We start from the raw sequence: 19452 nt of genomic DNA, 5'->3' as shown, positions 1-19452 counted from the left end.
GGTCCCTATGCTCTCCACTTTCTTCTATTAGCTGCATTTTCTGAGAAGTAGGAGAAGCTTAAGTGACTGCATCACAAGACATCTCTTAGCGATTATATTGATCAGACTAAGGACCACTGGGTGGGTGACCATCTTTTCATGAGGTTTACCAGTTTTAAAATGGGATTAGACATACAGAAACAGGCCTTATCTTAATGGATCGCTTTCTGGGTCAAACAGTGCTATTCCTTGGCCAACAAGGAGAACTCCGAATGCCATTGGTCTCTTTCTGCCAGAGCTAAGGTTGTCACTGTGGCCGCAGCCAGAGTGGTTCCTGTGCTAGGCATCTAAAGTGCAGCTACCATGGCAGCCATCCACACCTTCACTAGGCTTTACTGCCTTGACTCGTATGTCTGCATGGAGGGCTGATTTGTCTGCTTGTTCTTGAAGGATTTCCTGCTATGAAGTCCATCCTCAAACCCTCCCAATTTAAGGATGGACTTTTTGTTATCTAATCATAGGATGAGGAATCTGCAGTCAGAAGTATCCACCATAAGAAGTAACTTATCTTTAGTGACACTCTTTATGACTGATGTTCTCTCTAACCGCCAATCCTTCACCATCTGCCCTCCTTCCAATTCTTCTAGGTGATAATAAGGTTCCATGCTAGATTCTGCACACTGTCAGGGTCCTCAATCTGTTATTGACGCTCTGCCTCAGAGAGCACAGAATGCTTTGATATAAACTGACATCAGTGAGGTTGTGTGGTAGTTCTATACTGCTCTGCACCATCATGTGCGGATGTGGGAGAAGGTGACTGCCATATTCAATGCCAAATCCAATGCTGCCAGCTATTGGCATGCAGGAACCTTTGCTGACAAGACTTTCCAGTTCGGCACCTGGAGGAATTTAAAAGATGAGGAATCTGTAGTTAGAATATGTACGAGAAAAAGTCCTGCCAAAGTTAAGAAACTTGTTTTTTATGGTTTTAATAAGGAAACAAATCTGGAGACTAGCACCCAATATTTACATATAATGCCAAAACAAATGCCTCAAAAAGCAGTGATTCTAGAAGTATGGTATCACTGGGTTTGCAGGACACATACTTCTATATTCCCATGCACCACAGACATGCAAAGTATCTCTGACTCTAAGTACCTAGGTGCCACTACCAATTTCTAGTTCTGCCATTCAGCTTTGAATCCACTCCCCTTTCGTCACATAGTGCACAGCTCTAGTACTTAGTTCCTGCGATGTCAAGGTTATCAGGATTTTCCCAAACCTACAACTTGCTGGTAAAATAGAGTTGTGGTCCAAAGCAACTGCACCCACTTACCCTTGCCTACAGCTTTTTCAGAAATGAGGCCTCACTCTCCACCCTTCTCAATCTTCTTTCTCTCTAGCAACCAACATTAATTTCCTTGTAGCCACTAAAGACACCAAAGAAGGTAAAAGCATACCATTTGGATGAAAACACACTCCATCTGCAGAACACTTCCAGACTTTTTCTAGCAAGCAAAGCAAATATCAGTCTATACTTACAAATCCCTTTTAGGTATGATGTCATTGTGCATAACGTTAATACCAAACTTCTGCCTTCAAATGAGACCTCCACAGAAGGAAATATATATACAATGGGTGTATTACAAATGGTCCGTCCAGTACAAAGTAATCATTACACATTACATCAAGTCATCTCTTCTGTGGTGGATTGACAAACATCAGTGCAAGAATATCCTTCATACCATAGGCAGACAGCCAGGTTATGAGTACAGAAGCCTACTTGGAAGCAGAGGTGCACACCTGCAGGAGCTTTCAGCAAGAGGATACTCGCAAAACTTCATGTTAGTATAGAACCCAGAGCCATTCGCAGAGGTCTTGTTTCCCTTCTCCCATGATTACCTCTATCTTCAATTCTGATATGAAAGGACAATACCACATCCATGTTTTATGTGAACAAGCAAGAAGGAATCCAGTCCTAAAACCTTTTCAGAGGAAGCACAACCCCTGTGGACATGGGCAATTCAACATATGATATTCTTAAAGGCAGAACTTCTTCCAGGGTCTACTAGTGTATGAGCAGTAACACTGAGCCAATTGGCGGGTAGATCCCTTGAGTTAAATCATACTGCGAAAGATATTGCATAAATGACGTAAACCTGATCTCAATCCTTTTTGCATTAAGAGACAACCAGAAATGTAGTTTCTTTGCTAGCAGATACTGTCAAATGTGACAAGGGTAGATTTATTTCTGATGATCTGATCGGAACCAGATGCTGTTCATCCTTAAGAATATGGGCCCGCCCCTTTTTGCAGGCATGAAGATTGTCCGTCTGAGGAAATGTCAGCCTGCCAGACACTCTTTAGGTCAGGCAGCCAGGCGCTATATAGACGTGGAATGTGCAGGCACATGCATGGTTACCTGAGCTGAACTTTGCCTGGCTAAGAATTCCACAGCCCTTTGGGCATGACCTCCTCAGCCCTGTAAAGCATCTCAAGGTCCTCCCAATCACGATGAGATGACGCATCACAGATAGACTAGGAACTGAGCACTTCAATTTTAAGCCATGAAGTGCCCAGGGCCAAGAATCATTCAGTGACACATTGTCACAGAGTGGGGTGGGGTCAGCAGCTGTCACTCACACAATCCCACTCTGTGATGAATAAAGGACTAACGCCTCCTTCAGTCAGCCAATGAGAAGAGGTGGCAGTCCCTACCCTACTAATCTTGGAGGCTTCCCTCCTTTTATCTGAGATAACTGCTGCAGCCTGGTAAGCTTTTTTTTTTTTTTTAATGTTTGTTGCATGTGTGCATATATGTACAAATGTGTTGCATTAGTGCATGCATGCTGTGAATGGGTATGTGAATGGTGGGTGCATAGGTGTGTGCTTGTGAATATATGTGTGTGAGTGAGCGTGTATGTAACTGGGTGAGTGTGAGTATGTATGTGTGTGCCATCTTCTCAAATTACTGGATGCCACTAAGCGGAACATTTGCATACGCCTATCTGCTATTTCCCTTTGTTTTAAGGGTGACAGCCAAAATCAAGAGGGAGAGATGCTGCATCATTCTACCAGCTCCATCTTGGTCCAGGCAGAAGTTGTACACAAATCTCCTGCAGCAGTTCACTGCCAATCCTATTACTCACTCTGGGCATCAGAGTGACATCACCTGTTGTCAAGGCACTGCAGCCAGATTCTACATCTGGCAACACCATCTGCTTTACAGTTGCGCTCCTTAGCACGCATTTTGTAGCCTTGATACTCTAGATGGTAGCAGGAAAACGCTTACTTACCCAAGCAAGAGCACAATCCACCAACAGAACTCACAAGTCTAAATGGAAATGTTTCTGTTCCTGGTGCAGCTCAAAATGCTTGCATCCACTTCAAGCTCAGCCTCAGCATCTTCTTCCATATCATTTGCAAATAGCGCAATCAGGATTTAATGTACCTCAGTTGAAGAACATCTTGCTCCAGTTTCCAGGTATCTATCAGCTCTCTATCTCTGTGCTGTTGGGCCTCCCTATTAGACTAATCAAATAGTTTCTAAAGGACACCTCTAGGACATTGCCACCAATGAGAAAGCCTTCAGTTCATTGGGAACTAAACACAGGGGGTCATTCTAACCCTGGCAGTCGGCGACCGCCAGGACTAAAATGACGGAAGCACCGCCAACAGGCTGGCGGTGCTTCCCTGCCCATTCCGACCGCGGCTGTAAAGCCGCGGTCGGAAAACCGGGTCTGGCGGTTTCCCGCCGGATTAACCCCGGTTGGGGAATCCTCATGGGGATTCCGACCCCCTTCCCGCCAGCCTGTTTCTGGCGGTTTATACCGCCAGGAACAGGATGGCGGGAACGGGTGTCGTGGGTCCCCTGCACTGCCCATGCCACTGGCATGGGCAGTGCAGGGGCCCCCTAACAGGGCCCCAGCAGGATTTTCACTGTCTGCATAGCAGACAGTGAAAATCGCAACGGGTGCAACTGCACCCTTCGCACACCTGCAACACCGCCGGCTCCATTCGGAGCCGGCTTCAGTGTTGCAGGCCCTTTCCCGCTGTGCCGGCGGGCGCTCCCTTGGCGGGCGCCCGCCGGCCCAGCGGGAAAGTCTGAATGGCCTCCGCGGTCTTTTGACCGCGGAGCGGCCAATGTAGGAATGACCCCCACAGTGTTGTCACAAGTGATGAGCAGCCTATTTGAAAGAATATGTTAAGTGTATCTAAACTATCTTTCATGGAATGAGGCTGAGCTTCAGGCAGAAGCATTTTGAACTTCAAGCATATGCTATAAAGAAGCCATATTTGGAATTCGACAAGGATAAAATGTTGTTTTTACAAACAAATCCAGTGTTTATTTAAAAAATTCTATTGAACTGTCATCTGACTGAACCTGCTGTCCTTAGATTTTACTTTCCTCTTTCAATGAAGTGGGGAGGGTCGGGCACTATTAGACTTCAGACAATATCTCTGGTTTTATGTAGCAAGAACTTGCTTCTTCAGAAACTCTTTTTTCTTATAGACAGCTAAATGGGCCAAACCTCTTCCCAAAAAGAGAATCTCTAGATGATTTTCTACAGTGATGACATTTTGACACATGAAGGCCAAACGTTATCGACAGCAGGGGTTAGAGCATATTCCAGAACATGTGCCTCAGCACAGAGGCCCATGCTGGGATCCCTCTCATCGACCTATTTAGGGAAGCAACCTGGAAGAGCTGTCAGACATTCAACAGGCACTACTGACTGGACAGAGAGTGGGAGAGAGAGTCTGTATTTGAACAAGCAGTTATGCACAGCCTTTTCCAATAAAATGAGCCACTTTCTCACTACTTCCATTGTTTATTATGTGGTCTGCTGAATACTCTGACTCAAACATTAGAATTCATGAAAGATCCACTGCTGGAGAAGAAATAAGTTACTTACCTGTAACTGAAGTACTCCAGCATTTAGATCTTTCATAGATTCACGTGGGGCCCTAACTCCTTCCGGTTCTGAAGCTCATCTAAGTGCTTTGAAATATGAATTATTGTGGCCTCTGGGGAGAATAGGATCCCGCCCCTCTGGAGAGATGGGATACTCCTCAATGGTTGAAGATCGGGTCATTTCTATAGAGGTGGATATGTTACTGAGATAATTGTTTTAAATCTTGTTTTTATGGCTTGTTGATGTTTACACTGATATTACTTGTAACCAGAGGCTCTAACTTTGGCGACAGGGAATGATCCTAGCATGTGAATTCATGAACAATACCAATGCTGGAGAACTGCAATTACAGATAGGTAGATTACCTCTTAACTAGATTTCCCAGTGGCATTGGACCCTTGATTCAAAGGCCTGTTTGAGGTGCATGACATCATTGTGTCACCTTGCATGCTCCGGCCTCACCTTATGGAAATGTAGCTGGTGTAACTAGGAGATGTTCAGAGCATGTGGTGGACATGCATCAGGCTCTGATTGTAGCTCCACTACTAGAGTTTGGTTCTACCAGTGGTTGTTGATGGAGCTCATGGACCCCTCAATGTACTGAATTCCACATTTTATGGAGTCCAGCTTCTCAGAAAACTCCTAAGCCAACCAGAGATGCATGACTGTCTCACTCAACCTCCTTGTTGACCATGTGGAGGTCTAAGTACTGTGAGGTTGCAAAGTGGAGGCTGTAGTAACCACTGCTCTCAAGACTGGGCATGATGGTGGAACTGGGGACTCACTGAGGTATCTACAGGTTGTTTAGTGGGGTTCACTGAATCCTCTGAAGCCTGGACAGCATCCATGAACTTTCAATCTGAAAGATTGCCAGACAGCAGAAACTAGTGACTGACAGCGACATGATGGTAGGTGCCATTGTGTTTGGGGCCAACAATCTGTTCATCCTCTGTGATTAATTTGGTTGCTAAGATGGCAACCGGAAGGTGGATGGGGGTTCTCTGTTAGAATCGCAACTCACCCTTTACTATTAGAAGGAAAGAATAATAGATAAACTTGAAGTCCCCAGATCCTCTGGAAGAAGGAGCAACTCACATTAGTCTACTGACCTCTATTAGGATGCTGATGCAAAGTGACTGTAACGTGTTAGTTAGTACACGTGACCCCTTGGCAGAATGTGGAAATTCCTGATCATTGTTTGTGCACACAAGTAGCAGGGAGGAATTTGTGGTACCTTGGGGTCATCTGGTCTATACCTGACTTACGGCTGACAGGGGGATGAGGTACTCCTTACAGAGGGTCCCTTAGAATGGGTTGATGGCTTCAATGTTGTGTCTTGACCAAGGGACATTGGACAACTGCAGCTGTGAAGAGGGACACATCACCAAGTTAGTATTTTCAGTTCTTTGATTAAATATCCTTTGATCCCAGCAGTGTGTTATGGGTGCTAGATAGTGCCAGAGTTGGACCATTTAGTTGATAGGTTCACTTGTTGCATTTATATGTAGTAGTCAGCCCAAAGGTGATGTCATAAACACATGCTGGCAGTTGAGCGTTAGCCATCTTTGCCACTCCTCTCTCCGTAGGCCATGCTATTGTGGCATGTTTGAAGATATTGCTTAGTCTTTCCCAACATACCAGATATGTAGTTATAGCGTAATTTACACATTGTGGAGAATCTGTTAGGCACACATTTTTACTCCATCTTAGGGGTCATGATAGCCACAGTGCATGTCATGAGTGTGTGATGTGTTAAGATAGTAAATATTGAACATGTTGACACAACAACCACATATATTGCAGAAATATGCTGTAGGAAGCTGGCTCTCTATGTAGTGCACTAAAATGAAGTACACTGTGCAGAGAGTCCAGTGGATCCCCAAAGGTTTGAAGAGGCAGAAATAGATAAGTCTAGTGCTCTTTTTGTGGTAGTGTGGGCGAGCAGTTAGGCTTATCAAGAAGTTGTGTTAAGGATTTTTTGTACTCACAGAGGCAATAAATTAGACAAACACTCAAATAATAAATCCGACACCAATTTAGAATAATAGCAGTTGCTTTTATATATGCTTTGAACCAAAGAACTTCTTATTAAGGTAAGCAGTTTTCATATTAAAAATACTTTGCTGTTTCAAAAATCGACACAGTGCAAAAACCTATAGGAGGAAAATAAGAATGCAGTTTCACAGGTAAATACACGACTTACAACCCCAGTCTTCAGGGTTTTAGACCAGCACTGGGCAAGGTTCAGGTTGGTACCAATAGTGCACTTACAGCGGAACGGGTGTGGCTAGGTTCAGAAGTCTGAGTTGGTGCCCAGTGTTAATCAATGGAGTCTGGGGTGGGGGTGTTGACGCGCTGCTCCCAGGTAAGTACAGGCGGTGTCAGAGGTCGGTCTCTGGGGGTTGAGGCAAGCACCGGGGGGCAACAAGGCAACACCAAACTTTCACCCTAAGAGGCACTGGGGTGGCCTGGTGCAGACTGCCAATACTTCTTCGGACTCCCAGTGCTATTGAATAGAGACTGAGGTATCTACTGTAGCGCTGCTTACAGGTGATTAAAGCGGGATCAAAGGTCAAACTCTTGGAGATGAGGTACGTACAAGGGGGGGGGCACAAGGCAGGACCAAGCTTATACCCCCAGCGGCATGGGGGGGCAGGTGCAGAATGCCTACACATCATCAGGCACCCAGTGTTATTCAGTGCAGGTTATGACTTTCAGAAACGGGCTGCAGGCTCTTTCCAGGAGGCTGGGAAAGACCAAGCCACAGCTGCCCAGGTAAGTTGAGATGCCAGGGTTTGTAGGAATACTGAAAGTTCAGTCCCCAAGGCTTAGGGGTTCCAGGTGCAGGGGTGTCTTTTGGCGTCGGAAACAGCTTACAAGGCAGGTCGATGTCAGGGGAGTCCTCTGATTTAGGCCACAGGTGCCGCTGTGACGTCCGGCAGGGTCAAAGTGGACTCCTGGTCAGAAGCGCTGGGGAACATTCACTGGACTGGTGGGCCCACATGGACTCGAGCCTGGGGCGTTGGGTGCAGAGGGTGGTTCCAGGCGACCGTTTCACAGTTCCTCAGGCAGACTTCTTTTTTAGAGGTGGTTTCTTCTGGACAGGTCCACTGTCCACAGGAGTTCTTGGTCTTTATAGAAGGCAGGTAGTCCTCCCAAGGCTTTAATGGTCGATGGAGTGCAGGACAGTCGTCTTTTGGGTGAAGGTTTCTTTGAAGGCTGCAGAGCTTTGGCCAAGTCAGTTGGTGTCTTCAGTCTTCTCTGCTGGGCGACTTCTGCTTTGTCCGGCTCTTAGGTCGACAGGAATCTGATTCTAGGGTTCAGGGGTGCCACCTAAATACTGAATTTAGGGGAGTTTACAGGGAGTGCCAGGTGGTAGCCAAAGGGCTACTCATCTTTAGGGTACCTACACCCTTCCTGCGACCACTTTCTCTGGGAAGTGGCATAGCCCTAACCCTATTGGCCTAATTCCTTTCCGTGCAAGATGGAGGAATTTAAATAGTAGTGTCCACTTCAGCTCGTCCGCCCTAGGGGTGGGACTGGCATGAAGTGGGCCCTCCTCCTAATTTACCTAATTTTCCTGCCAATCCTGCCGCCAAAAGTGGGGTCAGGAACTGGGGGTCGGCCTCCTCCACCAGTTGGAGAGGCATGGGTCGAATTTCAAAGGCTGAAAGGCCTTTGAAGATTCCACCCTGGAATGTCCATCCTGCCTGGGATAGGGGGGTCAGACCTGTACCCAGAGCAGGTCTTTGTTCTGAGCTCTCAAGAGGGTTGGCTCTCACCTCAAGGGGTCAGAACTCTGTCTTAAAGTGGCTGTACTGGTTTTGACCAGTCAGTGCCCACACCAGGAGTTGGTAGGTTTTTCAGGGGGCACCTCTAAGGTGCCCTCTGAGCACAGGTATTAATAAATCCATCACTGGATTCAGTGAGGGTTTATTACTACGAGATGTTTGATACCAAACATCCCTATTGTCAGTGAATCCATCATGTAACTGGGGAACTCATAATAACCTATGTCCAGCACAGGTAGTTAAGATGGCTTCACTGTTCACTTACTATGTCTGGCAATCGACGGAGACATAGCAGGAGCATATCTGCTCATGCAGGTATACCCTCACATGTAATATAATGCACCCTGCCTTTAGGGCTGTAAGGTCTGCTAGAGAGGTGACTTACATATATTGCATGTTGTGCAAAGGGGACAGGGCACACAGGCTGTGTGCCATGTTGTGTTTTCATTTTAGTTCTACACCAAGACACGCGATGTGCAAAAGCAGCACTGTGTGCAGTTAGTGAGGGGCCCCTGAGGCTGGCACTATTTGTGCTGCAGGCCTCAGGTGCTTTTCTTTAGTGCCCCATTCCCTAGGTACCAGGGGTACCATTTACTAAGGACTTATAGTGGTAGCTAAAGGTTTTGCCAATTAGGAAAAATAACTGTGCAGTTTTAGGGAAGAAATCTGGCACTGGGGACCTGTTTAGCAGGGACCCAGTACACTTTCAGTTGAAATTGCACCAGAAACCAGGCAAAACGTGTGTGAGGGGTGGACATGCCAAAAGAGGAACTTTCCTACATAGGCCTTTTATTTGCCTTTGTGCAAGAAAGTTATTTTGGCTGAGTATTTCTGCACATTGTACCAGCGATGACATGCATTAACGAGTACAGGTTCTGAATAAGTGCTTTGTCATCCATTTTATTTGAGTGGCCTGGCAATATGTCGGCAGGCATCGCAACAGCACTAGGGGTGGTGGCAGGTAGCTGAGTGGCTTGAAATACAGGCTCTACACCGGTGACAGTGATATGATGAGTATGTATGCCAGTGGCGATATATCAGTAATATGTACTTAAGGGTGTACAGGGAGTGCAGAATTATTAGGCAAGTTGTATTTTTGAGGATTAATTTTATTATTGAACAACAACCATGTTCTCAATGAACCCAAAAAACTCATTAATATCAAAGCTGAATATTTTTGGAAGTAGTTTTTAGTTTGTTTTTAGTTTTAGCTATGTTAGGGGGATATCTGTGTGTGCAGGTGACTATTACTGTGCATAATTATTAGGCAACTTAACAAAAAACAAATATATACCCATTTCAATTATTTATTATTACCAGTGAAACCAATATAACATCTCAACATTCACAAATATACATTTCTGACATTCAAAAACAAAACAAAAACAAATCAGTGACCAATATAGCCACCTTTCTTTGCAAGGACACTCAAAAGCCTGCAATCCATGGATTCTGTCAGTGTTTTGATCTGTTCACCATCAACATTGCGTGCAGCAGCAACCACAGCCTCCCAGACACTGTTCAGAGAGGTGTACTGTTTTCCCTCCTTGTAAATCTCACATTTGATGATGGACCACAGGTTCTCAATGGGGTTCAGATCAGGTGAACAAGGAGGCCATGTCATTAGATTTCCTTCTTTTATACCCTTTCTTGCCAGCCACGCTGTGGAGTACTTGGACGCGTGTGATGGAGCATTGTTCTGCATGAAAATCATGTTTTTCTTGAAGGATGCAGACTTCTTCCTGTACCACTGCTTGAAGAAGGTGTCTTCCAGGAACTGGCAGTAGGACTGGGAGTTGAGCTTGACTCCATCCTCAACCCGAAAAGGCCCCACAAGCTCATCTTTGATGATACCAGCCCAAACCAGTACTCCACCTCCACCTTGCTGGCGTCTGAGTCGGACTGGAGCTCTCTGCCCTTTACCAATCCAGCCACGGGCCCATCCATCTGGCCCATCAAGACTCACTCTCATTTCATCAGTCCATAAAACCTTAGAAAAATCAGTCTTGAGATATTTCTTGGCCCAGTCTTGACGTTTCAGCTTGTGTGTCTTGTTCAGTGGTGGTCGTCTTTCAGCCTTTCTTACCTTGGCCATGTCTCTGAGTATTGCACACCTTGTGCTTTTGGGCACTCCAGTGATGTTGCAGCTCTGAAATATGGCCAAACTGGTGGCAAGTGGCATCGTGGCAGCTGCACGCTTGACTTTTCTCAGTTCATGGGCAGTTATTTTGCGCCTTGGTTTTTCCACACGCTTCTTGCGACCCTGTTGACTATTTTGAATGAAACGCTTGATTGTTCGATGATCACGCTTCAGAAGCTTTGCAATTTTAAGAGTGCTGCATCCCTCTGCAAGATATCTCACTATTTTTGACTTTTCTGAGCCTGTCAAGTCCTTCTTTTGACCCATTTTGCCAAAGGAAAGGAAGTTGCCTAATAATTATGCACACCTGATATAGGGTGTTGATGTCATTAGACCACACCCCTTCTCATTACAGAGATGCACATCACCTAATATGCTTAATTGGTAGTAGGCTTTCGAGCCTATACAGCTTGGAGTAAGACAACATGCATAAAGAGGATGATGTGGTCAAAATACTCATTTGCCTAATAATTCTGCACTCCCTGTATTGACATAGACTTTTGCCAGTTGCTGCATTGATTAGTGATTACATTGTAAAATATCAGCTGACATTTTCTCTTGAGTGTTTTGGGCACACATCTGGCGACAAAAAAAGCATAGCGTGTTGTCCCAATCCTGTTTGTGGCCCAGCCACACGTGACAGCTGCTGCAGATGCTGGCATATTTGTACACTTGGGTGTTAGAGGGCCACAGAACAGATGTAAACAATGTATAATTGTCTTGCTGTGTCCTTGGGTTTTGTGCTGCACTGCCATCTGATTTATTATTTGGCAATCTGTCTCATGCCTGGCATCTCTGTCATATACCAATATGATGACATTAGCCGGGACTAGTTTGATTAAGTGTAGGAGCAGATGTGTGTATGTGTAACAGGCAGGCCATGCCACACGTCAGGATGAATGGTGGAGAAATTACACTTGTTCGTTGGGGTAAGATGGAGATGTGATCTAAGTTTACCTCCAGGTATAGACTTTTCCACCTCTGTCTTGGCAGACTTATCTTTTACATGCCTCCTCTCAACCCCGCCACTTTTTTCTTCATGCCCTGACCATGCGAACCTCTACCTCCAATTTATGGGCTATTTTGGTGATGTGATATGCCACGTGGGCACGTTCTGCGCTCCTGTGTCGGTGTAAGGAGGCAGACTGTAGTGATCTGTAGTCCTCAGTGAAGTTCTTCCTCCGCATGAGTGACATGGTCGTCTTCTTTGTGGGCTTGAAGAGCCTGCAGGGCTTTGCCTCCATGTCGTTCAACATAGGGAGAGGGCAGAGCCTGTATTTATGTGCTAAAGATTCTAATTATTGCCTTGTTTGTTTGATTTTGCTGAGGTATTAGTTTCTTCTCTATTCTGTGGTATTCAGAGTGCTTTGAAGCCTAAGTGTATTTTTCCACCTACACGGACTAAGTGGGGTTACACCTAAAATCTGTAATATCCGACCATATTGTCACCTGTAATAACATTGTCGTTTGTGGAGAGGTACGTGCTCTCTTCCCCTTTTTTACCTGATCAAGTAGGTGGTAGGTCAACACCACAGTGACCCCACTGTGGTCTAATGCGAGCACTCCTGTTTTTTAGAGCTATGCTCTTTTGATTAGTCACTATACAATTTATGATTTCAGCCTTCCCCTGGGCACTCCGGGTAGACCGTGATACTAGGCCTCATCCATACATTGTGAACCTGTATATTCTATAGTGGAGTAACAGTGCACACCTGTTGCAGAATGGCACTTTTCGTATGATAAAATACATTTTCATTTTTACATTTCAGTATATCCTTTATTATTGTTACTCCCTATTTTATTGATTCATCCTTTTGTTAAGTTTGTTTGTGGTAGCAATCCACTTCACACTTTTTTCAGATTGCACATTTTGTTGTTGTTGAATATTTCATCAAACCATATGATAGATGTTCTCCATAACCCCAGCATCCAAATCCCTATACTCGTTGTCTTTTGCACAACTTAGTGACGCTCACTTATTTCATATGCATTTTGTATGCAAAGATCGATATGTTGGAATTTGATCAGCAATACAGGTCATGATGTATTGGTGCTGCTGGTTGTTTTGAGCACGGTGACTTAACTTGCTTTCATTTCTCTTCCAGTTGAAGCAGCTTGAACCTGCGTTGTGGGGTAACAGCAGCCCAGGTTGCTGCCTACCTTTCCCCAGAATGACAAGGGATTGCAGAAAGATACTGGTTCATAAAGTTCCAAGCATCTTGCCCGATGATCAGATGCATGACAAGCTACTCATCCATTTTCTGAGGCCAAGAAACGGAGGAGGGGAAGTGCTAGAATTACTTTACCCCACTGAATACGCAGGCGTGGCTATTGTGACCTTTGAACTCGAAGAAGGTATTAAATTGAGGGGATGTGAATGGAAAATGTATGGAAATGAATAACTATAAGTATGTCATTCTCTCTTCCGTTTTTTTCTCGTTTTCTTATTCACACACCTTTAAGTTTGTTATGTTTTCCCTTCTTCTAGTTTTCCTGTCAGACGGTTGTCAGTTCCATTCTTTTTGGAGGAAATTTTGGCGTCCGACCTCTCCATGAGTTAGGCTAAAGGGATCTGGTTCACACACCATTTTCACCATGAAACATATTTTATACCCAGAATTACTTCATCTAGACCTGCCAGGAACCTAAAGGATTTCTTGCATGCATACATGGTTTCTTGGCCAAAAGTGTGAGAAATCTACAGTAGTTAAACCCCATGCAAATGGTAGGGAGTGGTACAATCAAGGCACAGTTTGCTTTTAATGTTTGCGAGCTTCAACAAGCTTGTAATTCTGTTGTCATTTTTAAACTCCGGCTTGACCCTTACTGACCTTGGAAATGGTAATTTGTAGTACAGCAAATGGCTTGTGTAACTCTCCTTCTTTTTTGGGAGGTGGTACAGCTCACCTCCAAATTTGAAGGAGGCTGTAGAGGAAGAGATCCTTTGGGTTAAAAAAAAGAAAAGGAACACTAGCAAAGGCAGTGGGTCTTACCTTGAGGAACGGGTGCAGTAGTTACTTTTTCAATTTTTATTGCAAGCATATGCCACAAATATCTAAAGACAAAAAGAAAAAATGCCACCACCTAAGCCTTGCTGCCATACGCTTCCAATATAAATGTTAAAGGAAAATACAAAAGGTACTATCACCTGTAATTTAATAGAACAGTAGGGGTGCTTCGTTGTAGGCAGGTGTACTTAGAACAGCTTAAGGTTTGATGCACATCAAAGGAAAATATAATTCTTGTTGTTGCAAAGAAAAATGCTTGCCACAAACCATTCAGAGGTCACTGGGCAAGCAGTGTTTACAGGCCCTCAACCCTGGGCGTGGACCTTTTACCACTTATGTCTCAGGGCCTGACCTACCATGACACTGCAAACGTGGAGCCAAGTACACCCTTTTCACACTTTACTCTCAGGGTAGCATAGGCAAGCAGTCAATTTCTTCTCAAGAGGTAGGGAATGTGATAGATATCACAAGCCAAACAATCATGCACCAGAAACAATCCAAACTTGCCAACCCAGTGCTTTTCTTTACAGAAAAGTGAATATTTTTACATCAAAACGTTACCACACAAAGTAAGGTCCATCAGACGCAGGGTACTGAAGCAGGTGCTATGGGATTATAATCGCACATAAAATGACTAGGTGAGATTATGGCATGGGTATAAGATCATTATGATATGTGCACAAACCTTCCTGGTTTTATAAACCACTGGTTAGTTCAGTCATATCCCACTACTAAAAAGTCCTCTTAGGTCCTCTGTGTGCAGAGAGGAATATTACCCATTCCCTTAAACAGTGGCAAAGTCAGAGTTAATGTTCAATTGGTTGGTTTACCTGAAGAATTGGACCCTTCGCCATCGTCAGTCACACGTCCTCCGCCAATGGTGTCAGCTCCTGGCAGAGTCAGCACAAGTCTGTCTGGTCCTGCAGGTATGTCACAATGTCACACTGACGGGCACACTCTTAGGCTGTTAACTGCACAGGCACATGAAGCTTGTTTAAGAAAGTTGCACTGAGAAATGGACTCCTCGCTGCACTGCCGCAGTTCAGTCTGCTTTTCTGGGCTGCTCTACACAGAGTGGCTAGGCTTCTCCTCCTCAGTCACTAATATACCTACAGGGTCTGACACTCCTCTCTCTCGGTACTCTGTCACTTCTTTTTAGGGAGATTAGGCAAAATGCTGCCACTCGGAGTTCAAGAGAGACAGTGAGTGAAGTGGTCCAACTCAGTGGTTCTTAGCCCGTGGTTCAGGGGCCACTAGGGGTCCTCAAACCATTTTTGGGGGTCCACAGTTGATTAGAACAGATTAGTGAAATGTATACAAATAAGCAAAATGTAAATTAAACATTTTAAAACATTCCGTAATTGTGAAAGAGTTTGAAATTGAAGGCTAAAAATTTAGTTAGAATCCTCAGATTCATTTGTGGGAACAGTGCAAGTATATCATACAGAAAATAGAATAGACGATGGATACTCCCTCCGTCCTACACTGTTCAATATCTACATGGCCCCCCTCGCACAAACGGCCCGTCAATACGACCTCAACATCATCTCCTATGCCGATGACACACAGTTCATCTTCTCCCTCACCAAAGACCCGCACACCACCAAAACCAACCTCCATGAGGGCATGAAGGCCATCGCCGAATGGATGATGAACAGCCGGCTGAAGCTGAACTCGGACAAGACGGAGGTCCTCATCCTTGGAACCACCCTCTCAGCCTGGGACAACTCATGGTGGCCGACCACACTGGGAACCCCTCCAACTCCCACCAACCATGCACGAAATCTAGGATTCATCCTCGACTCCTCCCTCTCCATGGCCAAACAGGTCAACGCAGTCTCCTCCTCCTGCTACAACACCCTCTGCATGCTCTGCAGGATCTACAAGTGGATCCCGACTGAAACAAGAAGAACCGTGACACAAGCCCTCGTCAGCAGCAAGCTAGACTACTGCAACACACTCTACACAGGCATCCCTGCCAACCACCTACGACGCCTCCAGCGCATCCAAAATGCCTCCGCCCGACTGATCCTCAATCAACGTACCCCGCCACAACCACATCTCCCACCATCTGAGAGACCTCCACTGGCTCCCTGTGGACAAGAGGATCACTTTTAAACTACTCATCCACGCACACAAGGCCCTCCACAACACCGGACCTGCCTACCTTAACAACAGACTCAACTTCTACACCCCCGCCCGCCAGCTCAGCTCCACGAACCTCACCCTGGCCACCGTCCCCCACATCCATCGAAAGACCTCCGGCGGCAGATCCTTCTCCTACCTCGCCGCCAAGACCTGGAACTCCCTCCCGACCAACCTACGCCAGACCCAAGACCTCCTCGCATTCAGAAGACTCCTCATAACCTGGCTCTTCGATCAATAAACAGCACCCCCCCAGCGCCTTGAAACCCTCACGGGTACGTAGTGCACTTTATAAATCTTATGATTGATTGATGATTGATTGATACTTTCACTTGAAAGCTCCACCCTTCCCATTACAATTATTTTTTTTCTTTTTTTCATTTGTGAATTATATAAAATATTTCATCTGTGCATTTAGTTTATGAAAGCTTGTTTCGCATTAATGTATATAGTTTTGAGGTTCAAATAATCAAAATTGCTTAGGCTGATGGTAAATGGGTGTCTTGGAAAACCTGCACCTGGTGCAGCTTTTCATGTTGCTACTGGGACTGTTTGTAGATGAGCAAAATTTGTAAGTTTGCACGCATTTGCCGAATTACTACTACAGGGTAGCTTCACTATTTTTCTTTGCAATATCTTTGGGTTTTTAGACTTCTTTGTTATACTTTTTGTTCCTTCTCTTGGACTTTCATTGCATTCCTCATATTTGAAGGATTTTCATAATGCTGGTTTTAGTTGTTAAAGAATTTGAGTTCTGACATTGGTGAAAATGTGTCTTCATTTTGTTTGTCTTTAGTGGATTAGTCTTTTGCAATCAGAAAGTATCTGAATCATGAGCAATATCAGCTCTGCAACCACTAAAGTGCATTATGCTATATAGGAAACTAGCTTAATAAGTTGGAAAAGTGTTTCCTATTTTTGGAGTTGTAACGGAATGTATCTGTTTTGCAACCACAATTGTGGGTGCTGTCTTTGAAAAAGGTTGCAACATCTCAAAAGAGGTATTAACTAATTGACAGATTCCCCTTGGTAATCTTGTTGAGCAACTTAGGATGGTTGGGCTGATCGGGGATGTAAAGAAAGCAGACAGTACTCCATAGGAGCGCTGCCTGCTCCCCCTAATTGTTCACAAACTGGATTATTTTGATGAATAATCATTCTGAGACATTCCTCACCATATAAATATTCTCCAGGCTTGGTCCACGGGTCGCAGTATGGGATTCCATAAAACATATTCATGCAGACAGTTCCAAAGTTCTACGGTTCCTATGTATCTACAGCCACAACAGAGTTCCAGTAAGGTAATGGTCAGATGTGTATAAAGTGGGTATACACTACCTTTCATTCAGGCCGTTGTTCCCTTCTTCTTCACCCTCCTTCCTGCCTGAAGACCCCCTTTCTATCTTGCAGCAAGAAAGTGGTAGCGCTCCTTCTGAAAGGAGTGGCTGAGTTAGTGCCGGAGCAGGTTCTGATCACAGTACGTCTTTGTTCCCAAGAGGGTTGGCGGTCTGCGTTCAGCCCTAGACTTTCAGGTTTAGAAAATCTATCTCAGGAAGGAGAAATTCAAGGTTCTGCCCCTAGCTTATGTCCTGTTGGCATTTGAAGCAGGGGGCCCGATGGTGTCTCATTATTGTTATTTATTATTATTATTACTATTATTATAATATAAAGTGCACTGCAACCTAAAAGACATCCAAGTGCTGGTCAAGATTACTGTTACTGATGCTAGAGTATTACTTAGTCTACAGCCAGGTTTTTAATAATTTCCGAAGAGCAAGGGAGAGGCTATTCCAAAGCTGATATCCCTGGACAGAAAAAAACCCATCCCCTGTCCTAAACTTAGTAAAACTGGGAACCTAAAGAAGGTAAGCATGAGTACATACGTAAAAGTCTTGAATGGACATAATGCTGGAATAGCTTTTACGCAAGACGTGGCCCTACTTGATAGCATGCCCTCCATACCACACAGGCAGATTTAAAAAGGATGTGCTTCAGAACTGGGAGCAAATTAAGAGAATCCAAAACCACAGTGATGGAGGGTCATGACAACAGTCCCAGAGCTAACTTGGCTGCCAAAGACTGGATCCTGTTGAACCGATTCAGCACATAAGAAAGGGCTCCAAAGAACAGGGCATTACCATAGTTTAGGTGGCTTAAAATGGCACTGCAAACTATTGTTGCATGTCTGGGTAGGAGAGGGAAAACTCTGTATAAGGTTCTCATTAATGAAAAGCAGGTACTAGAAATGTTATTAACATTGGCAGCCAGAGGCAAGTAAGAGTCCATCTGTACTGCCAGATTTCAAACCATAGAAGCCTAAACTGGAACTGACCCAACCTTTGATGGCTTGAAACGTGTGCCAGTTGTTCCTGTTTACCTATGTAGCAGAGCATGAGCTCAGTTTTACTACTGTAAAATTTCTGAGAATTGGCACCTAGCCAATCGGCTTTTGTCTCTCAGTTGTGAAAAGAGCAGAGGCGTGGAATTTTATAAAAATATCTACTTGTCCATGGGACAGGTTTCTTCATAAATCCACTTGTCCCTTTAGTGGCAATACTAGCAGTTCCCTCATTTTGGCACCTTTCAGCAGATCAACATCCTGAGGCTGGAGATAGGGGTAATCAATAGTTCTAGGGTGGGAATGCCCTTTTGAGTCTGTGCAAACCTACTAACTTGCATGTCTTAGGGGTTTTCACCAGCTCTTCTGTGATATTTTCCCATACAGAGAAAGATTGGAAATTTACTCGTGACAAGGGCAGAAGTAAAACTTCTTCCAAGGTTGGGAAAAAGTGGTTGAAGTGAAAGAGAACTTGTAAATACTTAATGGATTTTCACATGAGCATATCTACACATGCATATTTGCTTGTGCTAAAATGCAGTTAACAAATATTTTCTAGGAGTATGATTTCCTGACCTGCTTCTGTAGATTCTAGTGAATTCACGAAAGACATAAACCTGCACTAATGCAAGGACATATACTAGGTGTGCACTTTTGTGATTTTCTTTAAGTATTGGACCCCTAATTGGTTAGGACTTTTTGTTTTTATTCAAATTCTGTCTCTCCATTTGTTGGCTTTCCTCACTGTGAGTGACGTAATTTTACTGTTTCACAAGGCACATATTGGCCAATAAAGTAGTTTTGTTCAGTGCCCTGAACTACTGCGGTAAAGTGTGCTTTTTTAGACCAAAGATATTTTTGCATTTTGCCAATGTTTGTTATGATGGGGAGAGCCCAGCGGCTCCCACAAAAATAAAGTTTTACAAAAACCATATCAAAATAAGGCACGCATTGACTTTTTTTTTTAACGATATTTTATTATCATTTTATTCTCATACTTTGATAATACAATTTTAACTTGTACATTAGACAGCATCAATCAATTCCAATAGTCGTTATACTATTCCGATTCGTAGACAGTGTCTGCACGATCGTGTTCATAGTCTATGTACCTTCATGGGTGAAATGCCAGCCA

The 19452-nt window shown here is 44.4% G+C and overlaps 1 protein-coding gene across 2 annotated transcripts in view; it reads left to right on the top strand.

Moving 5' to 3' along the window:
* Positions 1-19452, top strand: part of LOC138261667 (uncharacterized) — a 247701-nt gene that overhangs the window by 64052 nt on the left and 164197 nt on the right. Inside the window, exon 2 of one of the 2 annotated variants that reach the window (XM_069210896.1) lies at positions 12932-13181. In XM_069210896.1, coding sequence (XP_069066997.1) covers positions 12998-13181 — 184 coding nt within the window. In that variant the 5' untranslated portion in view covers positions 12932-12997. Of the gene's footprint in view, positions 1-12931; positions 13182-19452 lie in introns of those variants that run through there. The other variant, XM_069210898.1, reaches the window with a different exon arrangement.

This window comes from Pleurodeles waltl, chromosome 10 (genome assembly GCF_031143425.1).
Source record: "Pleurodeles waltl isolate 20211129_DDA chromosome 10, aPleWal1.hap1.20221129, whole genome shotgun sequence".
NCBI classification, from domain to species: Eukaryota; Metazoa; Chordata; class Amphibia; order Caudata; family Salamandridae; genus Pleurodeles; species Pleurodeles waltl.
The sequence above is the reverse complement of the archived record's forward strand: the minus strand, read 5'-3'. Positions and strand labels throughout refer to the sequence as shown.